The following is a 15,371-nucleotide window of genomic DNA, read 5'->3' as shown; positions in this document are numbered from 1 at the left end:
AGCTGGTGTTGAGTAACTCTACATAGCATCTGTTTGACTCTTGGCCACAAGAAGATAACTTGATCATAGAAACTCATTGCTGATAGTCCTAAATAAATGATAATGTTTCAAGATCATAAGATATTAATCAGTATATTTCAACAAAAGTGATATTGAAATGTTTAGGCAACAGATTCTTAACTAACTTTAAACTGAATACTAGTTTGTGTATTATTATCATTATAATTCTCCAGGTGAGAACCATGTGCCCCTGGATATGTGAATACCCCCCCCCCCTTATCAGCAGCTCTAAAGATTTTTTCTATTCATGTTATCTTGCACCTCCCTGAAATTGTTAAATAATATTAGAACAAAAGAGCATTTTCAAGTATCAGGTGATATAAAGTAGTAAAAATTGCCTCAGTGAAGATTTTTACTTTGATATGTATTTTTCAGATTTCTTTGGCCAGGAATAAGATTCAATCCATGATCTTTTCCTGCAGGGAAATTCAGGTAGGTGCATCATGCTATATTTTTAAGTCTTCTTTTTGTACCTCTAAATGGTAAATATGAAGAATTTTAAGGAAATGTACTGTAAGAATATTCTTTTATTATATCAAGAGGAATATAAATTGACTACCAAGACCCTTTGTTTACCAGCTTAGATCTCATTGATTGCAACAAATCAGAGGACTTCAAATTGAAAAACTAACCTTCTTTAAATTACACTTCTGCCGCAATAAATTACCTATTATTTTAGACTAATTTAGGAAAGGGATATATATAAGAAACCAAAACATTTTGCATCAACAACAAAGAACAATTCAAGTTGCAAAAAAAGCAAATATTACTACATACCTAACCAAAGTCCAAAGCTACTTCCCAATTCAGTGATGAGAGCAAAAAGATCATAGCTGTATGCAGATTTATAAACTTTCACTGTATCAAGGCCATTTGTAATTATGGCAAATGAGTAATCTCTGGTATTTTTAAAGTGAGATCTTTTTTTCAAAAACATTTTTACAGTGTAGCATGGTGGTAAGCATTTCTTCATAGAGTCAATGTCATCTCCATCAGTCAAGGCATTCAAATCATCAAAAATTTTATCATAATGACCATTTCTATTTGTTATTGGTGTTTCATGTTCTTCACAGACATTTTCACCAACATCATCTATCCAAGGAAGGTAACAACCATAAGTGGCATAGGTATCTTTCTTAAAAGCTCTGTAGAGACAGTCTCCATAATCTTCTTGTAGTCTTCGATAGTCAACACAGGAAATTCCATCATGAATACTATTGTCATGTACTTCATAAATTAATTAATATCTCAAGTAATGAAAGTTTTCATCAACATCCAGCAAGACAGTATCCTCAGGAGTCTTAGCATTTGTTATTTTGAGATCAATAAGTGGGTGGGATGGATAGATTTTCAAAGCTTTACTGTTTGTTGCTACTTCTAACATTTCTTTTGATGTTCTGAATGTTTTTAGGCAGAAACCATTGTGGAAAATGAACATCTTTTCTGTGTCTTCATTAACCTTCACCTGGCTAAAGTCATTGTTCAGTAAAATTTTGAACAGCTCATGATATGAAGAGCTTCCATTAATTCCTTTCCAGGAAGGAATCTCTGATCCAAGTAGGTCACCTGCCAGAAATGAGGAGAAGGATGCGTATCCAAATTCTTTAGCAAGCGGATAATCAAAAGAGAACTTGGTCTCACAAATGTAAAACAAAGCCCTTTCATCTGCATTTCTTGCTCTTTCTGATGTTTGAACAACCACAGGGTATTCAAAATACTTTTTGAAAGCTTGAAAAGCTTGAAACATGCAAAACAAGGATGCACATATTTGAAAAAAAACTCGCAGTCTTGCTCTCATTTCTAAGGCTGCTCTTTATTTTTTAAAGTTTAATATTGTTGTGTGTTAAAGTGATTGCATGTGACTACTCATTGTAAATATAACTTTATAAATGTACAATACTTATGCAAACTTACACCAGGTGATCTAAAGGCATACAGCTATGTTTTTTTTATGGGGTACAAAATCCCAACCACAACAATTTGCTAAGATCATTTGGGTATTATTGTCAAACATTGTGATAATTAAAGGAAGTACACTGCTTTAACTGCTGAAAGATTGGCACAATAAGACCCAATATCTTAAAAGCCTCCAGCTTCAATAACAACCAAGGATGACAACATCCATGAAAGCGAAGCACTGAAACGGTAGGACAAACGGACATTATCATTTATATAGTGTAAGAACTGAATAATCAGAATATAAATGTATAAGAGTCGAAGCAAAAATGTAAGAAGTCTGCTTGATACAGGATAATGTTTATGGACATACTTACATTTTTAAGACTTGATTATAGAGTTGCTTTGCTTATAATATTATACTTTGTTGTCCCAGGAATTAATATATCAAAAATCAGATCAATCAGATGATTAGATCACATAAAAATTTGTTGTTAAAAAAAGTAAAAAAATCAACATGTTTAAAATGGACGTACGGACATTTTGGTAATGATTATAGAGTTGCTTTCTAAATTGTACCTAACTACTAAAGGAATCACCATGGAAAGTTTGAAATCGATAGGACAATTCTAACATGCCTAAATTAACGAAAAAAGCTATCCGTTACCGACGGACGTACGAACGGACCGAACCTAATTATAGAAAAGCTTTGCTTTTTAAAATTGCTTTATAACCCCTGTTCGCACGACACTGCTTTTCTACGAAATAGTTTTTAAAAAAACATTAACAAGGTATGAATACACTTAATTAACACAAATAAGTTTGTTGAAGTAAATATTTGTTTAATATTTTGAATAACATTGGTATAACATATGTTTTACTGTTCATACTTTAATAGATGATTTCCTTTGATTAAATTGATTTTCATTTGTTATTGCAAAATTTCATATATTTTATAATTTGATATGAAAAAGATGAAGTTAAGGTAAACTTAATATTTGTTAGAGCTATTTACTTAATGTGTTATTCTAAAAACCTTTTAAATTGATTTAAATTTTGTACTTTGGAAAATTGCTTTGTGTCTGATTTCTTTTGTTGCCTTTAATGTCAACATTTTTCATAAACCTTTAGAGGTGTTACTTAGATTAATATTTTTTTTAATCCCATGATATAAAGAAGTAAAGTATTTTTTGCCTGTACAAGGATTATGATAACCACTGAACCGATACAGTTCTCCTTTACAGTTTAGCTTCTCATAGGTTCTGGGAAGGTTTATAGCTATTTAGGAAGGTAAAAAGGTGGCAAAACCCTGGCAACCAGCTGTCTACAGGTATTGAACCTCTCTGAATATCTTTCCTTTTCTCTGATGAATGTAAATTACATGGGGATTAAACTTTGATATTTCATAATTTTATGCTCTAAAAATTACTTCATTATTTACACAATATTAAAAAAAACAGAAAGTACCAGGGATAAGACAATAGCCGTTAAATTGATGTACATACCCAATGTTGATACACAAAATTCTGTAGATTTCACTGTAGCTGGACAAAGTGTCTCAAAAATCAGCCATGTGATGTCATAAAAAATAGAGAGATGATAGGAGAAGTGGGATAGAAAACCCCTAAAAAAGAAATGGATAATCCCTTATTTTTATGACGTCACATGGCTGATTTTTAAAGACAATTTGTACAGCTACATTTCACTTATTTGTTGAAATGTTTGAACACTCAAATTAATTAAACAACCAATCAAAATTTTTAAAAAAGTAAATAACTGTTAAGCCACAAATACGAAAATGTTTTGATAAAACTTTGGGGTTACGTCGACACAAGTGTAAAACAGTTATAGTCTATTTTTCACATTTTGGTAATATCCTCTTAGAATTTTTTTTTCAATTTTGAAAATTTAAGTATACGATTTTGTTTGTGCTTCTCTACTTATGGATGTTGTCATCCTTGTTTTCTTTTATATTTTCCACATCTTTAAAAATTATCCTACACTTTTGTATGGTCTATTTTGCTAGAAGTGTGAACTTTTAATATCCAACAATTTTGTTTTAATGGTCTTTTAGATAACTTAGATAATTTTTCAAGATGTGAGGATAGGTAACACAATATAATCTAGACACATAATCTCTAATTTAGCCAATGGAAAAACAGTGGAGGAACAATCTGGCCTAATTGGTTAGAAAGTGTACAGATTTTTATACAAAAGATCAGTTATTTAGTTATTTTTTATTTAGTTTGCATAATGAGTCAGATATAAATAGTCGCAATTATTAGAATAAAGCTTTTCCCGTATTTATTCGAGACCGATATATATCCGGTGGATTAGAACCGGTTCTCATCCATGCGAAAAAAAACTATGTCTAGCATCGTGTTATATCCAGTTTTCTGCGTATATAAAAATGTACAATCACAAATTTGGTTTCAATCTTGTAACTGTACATTTTATATCCGCGGAAAGCTGTTTATAATATGATGCAAGAAATAACTATTTTTGGGTAAATTATTTCAAAGCTATGTGGAAATCAGTTAAAAAATGGAAGTAGACAAAAAGCTTCTTGAAAGCTGTCGGACTGCTATGGATTTAATACATACACTCAAATATGTCTCATAAAGATGGGAATGTGGACAAATTATAAAATTCTAACTTATATAGCGGCTAAGTAAATCTCCTTTCCCCTTAGTGTTATAGACTGACGGACGGACAGACAGACATTATTATACTAAATAACTTTGAGTTTAAACTCATGGTTCTAATGCATAAATCAAGGATTTAATTATTTAATATATATTTTTTGAATTTGGATAAAGATTTTTTTGGCTTTCAACCATCCTTTCTGGATAAGTTGAGACTTTATGAATATAGATATAATGGCCAAATTTCTCTACCTTATCATTAAAATAAAGAAGAAAGTTTCACATTTTAAGATGCGTAGCAGGTATTCACAAAAAATAACGAGCAATCTTTCATTCAGTAAGGTATCACAGAAATCTTAACCCTTACAGATCGGGGGGGGGGGGGGGCTCCAAGAGCCCCCCCCTCTAGTTTTTTCAATCTCATTTTTTTTGTAGGTAAGATGGAGTGCTGTGACTTCATGACTTTTTAAGTTTAGTAATTATACGTCGGCAAGAGTTGATTTTATTAGGATATCTGGTCTGTGTCGGTCGTGGTGTCCGGTCAAAGTCGGTTGGGTAGCACCAAAATTAGAAAAAAAATTATAAATAAATCTTAATTTCTACATTATGACTTTTGTGTATAAGGTAGAAACCTAAAATTTTTTGGTGAATACTTAGATATCAATGACCTTCTGAGAAAAGTTGTGTTATGACCGTTTGACCGCTCCCTGGCCGACTTTATGACCGATTTTTGTCCGGCTTTTACTACAGACATATATCATGAATATCGTGGCTTCTATTACAGCTAGAGACCTATAATTTTTTTTTGGTAAATCCTTGAGCAACATCAAACTGATACAAATATTAATTGGCGCCGCCAACCGCCGTTTTACCGCCGTAACCGCCGAAAATGGCGGTTTCCGTTATTTGCCGTTTTTCGGCGATGATCAGAAAAAGTAATTTTTTTGTTATGAAAAATAATAGTTCGTCCTAAAATTTGGTCATCCTAGCTGCAAAATTGGCCGCTCTACAGCTGTTTTAAAATTTAGCGGCTGGCCGCTAAAAAGCGGCTAAGGAGCGGTCTGGCCGCTATGACTAGTAAAAGTAATTTTCTTTAAAAATACACATGAACCACCAGAAAAAAATTTTACGTCTTTATCTGTAACAGGAGCAGAGATAGAGGGGGGGGGCTCTTGGAGCCCCCCCCCCCCCCCAATCTATTAAGGTGGGAATTGGGGCCCGAGCTGTAAGGGTTAAGGGATAAGACAATGGGCGATGAATTGAGGTACATCCCAAATGATGATAAACAAAATTACACCTTTTGCAGATTAAATTAGTAGTTGAAACTTTCTAAACTTAATGAGCTAACTAATCAAAATTTACTTAAGTTCCAAAGCCAACGAATAAGAAAACATTATTATAAAACTTTGGGGCTAGTGTAATAAACAGCTTAGTGTCCCCTTTCTCTCTGGAGGTATCGAGTTTGAGTCTCGACCACTTCACGTCTTTCTAAAGATTTTGAATTGCGTTCTGTTGTATCTGGCACAAGACATCAGTATAAAGTAGAAACAAAGAGAATGACTATGTCATTACCATGCACAGTATAAACTTCCAGACATGGATTGAACAATTGTAGGGTTTGTTGTATGTTAGGTGTTAGGTAAAACACAACATTTAAGATGATTTGATCTGACCCCACTCTAAGAGCATTGCCTTAAGGGATTCCCAATTTTTTGTTTGTTTATGAAAGAAGGAGACATTTAGTGAGGTGAGTGTTTTTAAGGTTTTTTTTTATCACTCAAGGAAATAGCAAAAAACCTTTCCTGGTCCAGTAAAAACTTCCAGGAAATTTATGGATTGATGATTAGTAAACAATTTTTATAGAATAAGAATTTAAACATCCAAAAAAGTGAAGCTTGTAAATTAGACGATATGCACAAACAAACAGAAACAATTGCTAGTGTCAGTACTTAATAGGTAGAATGTTAATTTTTAAGTCTGAACAAAATGTGATAAAAAACAGGATACTATCAAGGAATTGTTTACATTTTAAGAACTTATAGAAATTCTTCGCTTATAATCTTCTTGTCCTAGGATTCAATATTACAAAAACTAGATTAACAGGAATAATTATGAAAATTTAAATCGATAGGGTAATTCTAACATGCTTAAATAGAAAAACTTTGCTTTTAAAACTAAAATCTATTTTTGATATTTTGTTGGTAAACAAAAACAAATAATTACATTATAAAAAGTGCGTTAGACAGACAAACATAAAGAATGAGTTTATGTGAACTTTATTATGCACTCTATTTTTCTTTAATATTTATCTCTGCCCCTAGTTTCGAAATGATTTGAGGCCCATTCAAAGCTTCAACTTTGGATAAAATATTGATATTGGGTTTATGCTGCTCATTCTAACCAAGGATCAACTTCCTAGTTTTTAAAAGAACAAGGACAACAAGCGCAAGAGTGACATTAGAAGTTAAGATTTTTAAATTAAATTTTCGTCATGTGTCATTAATTGTATCATGTTAAAACTAAAAAAATAAAAACTATGGAAGTGGTCAACCATACCCCCCCCCCCTTAAAAAAATTAGTTTTAATTTTTCTTTTTAAATCTAAAAAAAAAAAATGTGTTATCGAATTCAACTCCCCCCACCCCTCATCAAGTGCCCCTTGAGGCCTCTAGCGGTGTATCCACTGGTTTGAAATATGGTAATAATTTCAATAAGCCATCCACAATCTTAACCTGTACCCTATAAAACCTAACTTAACCTAAAACATAACTTAAGGTAAAGCACTAACTTCTGAAAAATTACCTCCTCCCATATTTTCAGTGCTAGGCAATATAAAGAAAACCGTTAGACATTCTGTATCTATTAAGAAGTCTAACCTGTGCTGTAGTTGGCTGGTATTGGTAACCTATTGAAATGATAATGTATTTCCATATATTGAATATCGATTTCTTTACCAGCTCTTATAACTAGAAAAAGTCTTTTTGGTGAGAAAGGATAAGTTTAAATCTTTTTATCTGTTTTTTTTTGTCGTAGCAAAGCTACCCTATTATTCAGGTTGTCAGTCGGTCCGTCCGTAACGCTATAAACTAAATTAGTTTTTATCAAATTCTATTTAAATTTGATTTCCCTTTTTATAATCACAAAATATCTGCTCTATAACTCACTTTGTTCCTTTGTCCATCCATGATTTATTTGTTATTCGCTTATTTTACATTATAGGTGTTGTCATCCTTGTTATCAGTAGAAAAAAAAACACTTAATAATCCCAAAAATCTTCTGTAAGAAATCAATGGATGACTGATTAAAGTACCCCAATTTAAGACATACAAAATTACCCTGTAAGTAAATTATAATTATTGGTAGATAAGTTAAGACACTGATACTTATGGATATTGTAATTCTTGTTTAGTATACTTCTAAATTCCCATAAGAAAAGTCATTAAGATACCATGTTTATCTTTTACCTATTAAGGAAATATAAACTTATCTTTATAGTGTGTTTAATTCCCTCATGTAAGAACAGCTTAAAGTATCATATCATGAGGCAGTTTTAAAAGCTTTAACATCAATATTTATAAGATTAATAGACAACAAGAGTTGTGTATTTTTAGTATCAGAGGGCAGGATACCAACCCTTTCATGGTTACCCATCCACAAAAATCTCAAACAAGCATTTTTGAATTGATAAATTACCTCTAATAGTGGTGTGATTTTTTTACTTTGACACCTCTTGACTGTATTAGGTTGTGTAGACCCTTATCAAGGGGGTGCAGAGGGATGTACCCCCCCCCCCATGAACGCCTGTATTTCCATTACATACAGAATATGCTAAAATAATAATTTAAAAGTTTCGCTTGTTAATATGGTTTTTAATTTCCACCATAAACTTCTCATGTTAAAACCATGATTATGGCTTTCTAAGCTGAAAAGTTTTTCTTAAAATTAAAATAAATATACACTAAATTGTAATATTATAGCTGAAACTTTTACTGCTTATTAATAGCAAAACTACTCTATAATTTACTTTGCTTGTCTGTCTGTCCGTCCGTCACAGGGGAAATATATTTATCTCAGCTGCTTTGCAAGATAGACGTCTGAAATTTTTATCAGGTATCCCTATTCCAATGAGCTTCCAGCATATGATTTATTAAATTATTTGGTCCGTCTGTCTGTCAGTTATGCCAAACAAATATTTATGTAAATAGATATTTGAATATAATATCTTTAAGTTAATGTTAATCTGTAGTACGGTGTGTTCTACATAGTCTCTTGGTGATGGACAATAAGAATTGTAGAGTAAGCTTTGCTGAATGATAAAGCTAGTCTAAATTTGCAAGTTTCCATATTTTTTAGTGGTGCACAAATAACTAAACACAATTAATCAAGATAGATAGGATTGCATATAATTACATTTATCATATCCAGCTGATTTAAAAGCTGAAACGTCTTTTTGCATGCAGTCTTTAGTTGAAGTATGTTCTACATTAGTGAATATTATTGAACAACTTTAATAAACTTTTACCAATTGAAAAAAAATGTTTTTTTTTTGTTAGACCTAATTAATTTAATTATCCTAGTCTACAGAGAAAACCGATTTTGAAATCAAATTGTCTAGCTCATATATACTTTTGAACACAGGTAGACAAAATTTTAGCATCCTCTGGCAGTCTTGTCCAATCTGAATACATCATAGAAGTTGTCAAGTAGAGTCCAGGTATTAAGTAATGATTATTGTATTCAGGTCTGTAGACTGCAACGTTACGGTAGGATGTTCCATAAGTTGAAGTTTCCCCACCTAACTGTAAATATTACGAGTCAAAATACAGAAGATACATTTGCTAATAAAGAAAGTAACAATTACAAGTTTACATTATCTTAATTTAGCTCAAATAATGTTACAGTTTATTTTTATCTGTTGAATGCCAATAATAAAGCTTTACAATAAAATAATGTTCTAGATAAAAAAAGCTTTGTTACTAAAAAATTATTTGTAATCTATACATAGCAATAACCTACCTCTAACATTTCTGACATAGACAATGACACAAGTCTGGTATATGATGAAGAATACTCTGCAATAACTGATCTCCAAAATGATGACCCTGAATTTTCCTCCGCAGTTAAGTCATAGTAAAATGAATTATCCCCACCAACTACGTATAATAGCATGTGACCATCAACTCTATGCTGTACAATACTCATACCACAGGAGCCTTCTGAAATCCCAATTGAAGAGTGTTCACTCCATGTTTCTGACTTGACATCCAACACAAATAGCTTTTTATTAACAAAAATTTGTCCCCTACCACCTCCTACAAATATTTTTCCTTTCCCTTCATAAGATGTGGAACATGTGTCTGCTAAGGGTTCAGACAGATCAGTACTTGTAGTCCAGCCTGTGTTCTGCGTCCATCTGTCAACACTAGTTATTGCACTATCTGTTGATGTTTCACCACCAATTGCAAAGACAACATCTGCGTATGCTTCCAGAGAAAAGGACATTCTTGCTGTAGGCATGCTTTCCATAGTTTTCCATCCATTTATTTCAATTTCTTCAAACTTAGTAATATTGACATCATTTGTATCAAGAAAATAACATTCTTCAGTTGCATCCATTAGATATTCAGCTCCCCCACATACAATTATGAGATAGTTTACTACTATTATTCCAGGACTCTTCTTGCCAGGATTCAAATCTGGAATAATCCTTGTATGACAAGTTTCAAAGTTTCCTGAAGAATATCTATTTCTTTGTCTCAGTACAACACTCCATTGTGTATTAAATTGTCCACCCCATCCAATCGCAGCATAAGTCTGTGATGCTAGACAATTTGCAGTTGCCTTATAATTTTTATCACTTCTGATTGTTGTCCATGCTGTATGATATCCAAAATTTTGTAAATATTTATAGTTAGAGAGAACTTTATAACTAGATAATGTGTAATCAAAGGTGAAAAAGTTTGAGAGGCTTATACCAAATTTTGTAGTATATCCAGAAAGTATTGCTGCTTGGTGATGATTAAATGCAATCACCTTTGCTGCTGTGAAACTATAATATCCGCTAGCGTACAAGGATCCCTCAGAATACCAGATATTGCTTGTAATTGACATTGAGTAAATAGTACTATATCCTGTCAATAAACATACAATCTTTTTAGTATTGTTCATAGTCCAAACAATCACACAAGCATTGTATTCTGTTGCATACGTCAATTCTCCATGATAGGTCCATGTATTAGTTCCAACAGTGTAGTAGGTGACTGTGGATCTTAGTCCATAACCATTTGTGTATCCTCCAAATGTCCAAAGCCTTCCACCATCCTCATCGGCTATTCCACCTACTCCATGTGCATTGTAAAACATTTTAGCTCGATAGACCCAACCCCCACCAATTTGAGAAAATTGAAGAAGATCATTTCGACTAATATCAGTATCAGTACCACCAAAAACATATATAGATGATCCATAGGACACCATGCTGTGATGTCCAATTACATAAGGTAATGCAGTTGATCCTGTCCAACCTTCTGATGGATTATTTAGATTAAATTTATAGCAATTCCTAGAAGCATAATATATACTAATTACTCCATCTTCAAAGCCTCCACAAACTAGAAGATGATTATTTAATGTTGCCATTCCATGACCCATAACACTGTACTCTAACTTTGGAATAAGATGAGCACCACAAGAGAACATTGCACTTGATATAACACTTACATCTGTTGAAGTCTCATATGAACTATCTGTAGTACCTCCAAATCCAATACCAAAGTTATCAATGTCTGTACACAGAAAAGAACCAATAGTATTGATACAATATTCTAAGGTATCTGGTCCATTCTTGCGAACGTTCCTCCAAAAAGCAAAATCTTCTAGAGATTGAAAACTGTAACCGGTGAAGTTAGTGGGGAACTTTGAATATGTTATGCTTGCCCCAATATTTGAACCAAGAGCACCAAAATCAATGTTTATCATACCATTTAGCAGCTTAAATCCAATTTGATAGGGAACAAAATCCTTACCAATCCTTCCCTCAGAGGGTATGTCAGTTATTGAATTCAAGGTTGATATAGCCTCACCCTCTCTATATTTTACATCAACACTACTAGGATTTATATAAAACAAAACTTCCTCATCACTATTTCCTATTCCAATTACTGATGTATCATAGCTTTGCAGATCAAACCGAATTGAATGGTACTTCCCATCATCTAAAGAAAATGGATCAGAAGAGAAATATTTCTTTTCACCATTTATAAATGAGGTCTCAGTATCTAAAGTAGGGTATGCATTACAAGTATGCTTATCAAGTTTGCATTCATCAATATCGTAACAGCTTGAATATGAACCAGTGTAGCCTTCTTTACAAACACACAGGTAGCTTCCAATTGTGTTGATGCAGATTGTTCTGGAACCACATGATGTAGTAGAACACTCATTTATATCTGAGCAACCTTCATATTTTATGAAATTTGTATATCCAACATTACAACTACAAGTGAAACTTTTGTCTGTGTTGGTACAATAGGCATTTAGACCACATTCATAAATCTTATTACTTTTACCATTGGTAATGTTACATTCATCAATATCTTTACAAATGTTATCAATTTTATCACAAAAGAGTCCATTTTGACATTCATCATCTGATGAGCAACCAAACTCATTGATATCACATTTGAATGTGGGTCCGCAAAGTTGAACACAACATTTATTAGTAGAATTAAAGTGTTCAGCAAAGTAATTGTTGGGAAAATTTGCCCTTGGAAAAGTTTGTTCATTCATGCAATTATCAAAACCACATACAACAGCTTGACCCAGACAATCATCATCAGTAGAACAAGTTCCCTCGCCATGTTTACAAGGATGTTCTGGAGTACATGCTCTTTCACAGCAATCATCCTGATCATCATACAAACCTCCAGCAATTCTTGTTTCCAAACAATTATTGTGACCACAAACAAGAGCTCCTTCACAGTCATTATCAGTATTGCAATCTCCTTCACCCTCCCCACATTGGTTGGCATGACCCTTGTAGCAGCAATGCTCACCACCTCTGCAATGCATGGGAATCTCTTCTATAACACTTAGATCCACTAAGATATCCTTAGGTGTTTCAGTTTCTATTGGATCCTCTAGAAAGTCAAGAACAGCCATCTCACATTGTTGCAGTGATTTGTTAAAACTGAGAAACATAAATAAGGTAATTTGGGTATTTATGCTGTAAAACAGTATTATTATTATTATTGTATATCCAGTTAAAACTCTAATCATACAAGAAAAAGCAAAAATGTGTTGACTTTAATTTGGCTGAAACATTAATCATAGAATAGCTTTGCTTTTCACATTTTCATAAAGTCCAATGTGAGTGCTGTATAATCATATTGATTGTATGGAACTATTAATCATTCAAGAATGAATCATATGACAAACAGAATTTGACAAAACCATGATTTAATGTTCTGTTATTTAATGAAGATTAAACTAAGACATTGTTGTCTGTACCTGATGGAGTTACAACTGGCATTTGATTGTTGCCAGTAGTGACATTTATAACCACAATGAAGAATACTTCGAGCAAATTCTGTTTTAGTTCTTCTGGCCTCAAAATTGGTTACACTGATGTTTTTAGTTCTAAAAAGAAGTGGGCAATCAGATAAATTGAGTAATAGAATAGAGATAACCTAGAGTCATACTGTTTAAATTAGCCAATAGGAGAATACTAAAGGTACATTCAAGACAGCTCATTGGTTGAAACATTTTACATATCTTGGTACATAAGGACCTAATTTTTCATTTTATTTGCATTATGAGTCAGCTATAAATTGTTGCATATCTTAGGATAAAGTTTTTCTTGGTAAATTAATTCGTGTAAAAATGTAAAAACATATAAGAGTTAGGTAGTTATGAACAGTTGAATTTATTAGAATAAAGTTAGTTATATTGTTTTAAAAATTTGTCAATAAAAATGTTGCCCCTATCTCATATACAACAAAAAGTAAACAAAGGTTTTGCAAAAATCCCTTTTAAAGTAAAAAATGGGGTCAGATGGATCATCTAGATTTGTATATCATGTCCATTTGTAAAAGCTTATTATAATTTTGTTATTCATTGATAAACATGTCTTATTTTTATAAATAGTATTACCTTATGTATTGAATCTGCTCAGAATATGCATAAGAAATCACAATTAGGAAAACAACAACCTTCTGAAACAGTTTATAATATTTTCAATTACAAATCTAACTGTCTAAATTTTCAAGATACAATCTTTAATTAATGGAAAGAAGTTAAAAAACAATATTTTATGTTCTTAATGTTATTTTGTCATAATTTTTTTTCTTAACATATTTACCAAAATTTCAATGTTTGTCATACTTGATAAACATTTATTCTGAAAAAAACATAATATCTTTTATTTTATTATCTGTGTTGTTTTGCTTACTTAAATAATTACATTCATATATAAAACCTATTGAGTTATGAATAAAGGCAAAAGTTAAAATTCCCTCTGTTTAATGATAAAAAATGCAAAAATATAAAATACATGGAAATTTAAAATGTGGCTATAACATCAAATATATAATAGGCATCTTATATTTTTAGGCTATAATAATAAAAGAAAAATTTTTAATTACAGACACATTTGAAGTTTTAACAATACTAAAGTCATAAAATTGACATTAAATGCAAAGTTTAAAATTGTTTTAAATTTGTGAACCTTCTTATTATTTGCAATTATGTTGGAATTTATCAGCAAAAAAATATAATACATTAAGTAAAGTAACATGTCTCTTTTTCTGCCAAACAATAATAACTCAAAAGATTATAATTCTACTAAGTATCAGGATAATTGAAACATCCAATAGAGTTTTCTAGATAAAAAAAGAAGAAGTGTGGGAAGAGAGGATAGGATATTGTTTAAACATGTATTGATATTAGTTGTACATGATATTCAAAGCAAGTCTAAAACAAAGACAAATAATTGTTATTTTTTAAAAATAGTTTACTTTGTTTTTATAGAAGAAAGAGTTCTTTAATGAATTTTGTGGTTTAATGCCCAATACATATGTGACTATTGTAATTTTAAAACATTAATACTTAATTCTGCAATGACATTTAAAATAATTACTTTTTAATTGTATGATCATGTGTCATTCTTTTTGACATAGTAAGGGCATATTTGGATTTAAGAATCAAAGTGAAACACTGATATATTTTTTTCTATCATAATAAAGGTTGGGAAAATAAAAAAGTACCTTGCTTCTGGCATTGGTTAGCCTAAAAATCCAACACAGAAAGTTTGAAAAAGGATTGATTAGACAGACAAAGCCACCTTCTAGACATTTTTCATTAAATAATTTCAATCTAAGTAGTAATTTGTTTTCAATAAAGTGGGAGAATTGTAAATCTTTTATAGTCATATCCTATATCCCTGGTAAATATCTCGAGTTTAGATATATGCTACTAGAAAAAGTGGTTAGTGTTTGCTTTATTACACAAAAAAATGAAATTAGAAAAAAATGTTAATTGCTTGCCCTAAATTACATTGACCTGTAACAAGCAGATGAAACGTCATTAAACTTAGCTTTCTCAAGCTGTTGGAACCTTACAGCTGCCTTTACTCAAATATAATAGTAAAGACTGAGGGGTACATTAACAAAAGATTGTTAATATTCATATTTTGATAGTTTCAGTTGCCTTGAATTCATTAGAATGAAAAATTTTTATGTACCTTTAAATTATTTTTAGTAATTCATAGTTTCCT

The 15,371-nt window shown here is 31.6% G+C and overlaps 2 protein-coding genes across 27 annotated transcripts in view; both read right to left on the bottom strand.

Annotated features, from left to right (window-relative positions):
- The window catches only part of fne (ELAV like RNA binding protein found in neurons), a 183,032-nt gene that overhangs the window by 161,131 nt on the left and 6,530 nt on the right, over positions 1 to 15,371 (bottom strand). The window lies entirely within an intron of this gene.
- LOC145306629 (uncharacterized) lies at positions 9,082 to 13,993 on the bottom strand. The gene is made up of 5 exons (XM_080148860.1): positions 13,959 to 13,993; positions 13,751 to 13,812; positions 13,109 to 13,237; positions 9,617 to 12,788; positions 9,082 to 9,399 (listed from the first exon to the last, which is right to left on the bottom strand). The coding sequence occupies exons 1-5, from the start codon at positions 13,977 to 13,979 to the stop codon at positions 9,217 to 9,219; spliced, it is 3,567 nt and encodes a 1,188-aa protein (XP_080004986.1). The 5' UTR covers positions 13,980 to 13,993; the 3' UTR covers positions 9,082 to 9,216.

Source organism: Acartia tonsa, chromosome 14, assembly GCF_053477335.1.
Source record: "Acartia tonsa isolate MP-2025a chromosome 14, ASM5347733v1, whole genome shotgun sequence".
In the NCBI taxonomy this organism is placed as follows: Eukaryota; Metazoa; Arthropoda; class Copepoda; order Calanoida; family Acartiidae; genus Acartia; species Acartia tonsa.
Note: the sequence above shows the minus strand (reverse complement) of the source record. Positions and strands in the feature narration are given on the sequence as shown.

Bases quoted from the DNA above. Each gene is read 5' to 3' on its own strand.
- LOC145306629 (XM_080148860.1), bottom strand. From the start codon at position 13,979: ATGACAAACATTGAAATTTTG. The intron at 12,789-13,108 runs GTACAGACAACA...TATGTTTCTCAG, and splicing joins GCCAGTTGTAACTCCATCAG to TTTTAACAAATCACTGCAAC. The intron at 9,400-9,616 runs GTAGGTTATTGC...TAATATTTACAG, and splicing joins CTATGTCAGAAATGTTAGAG to TTAGGTGGGGAAACTTCAAC.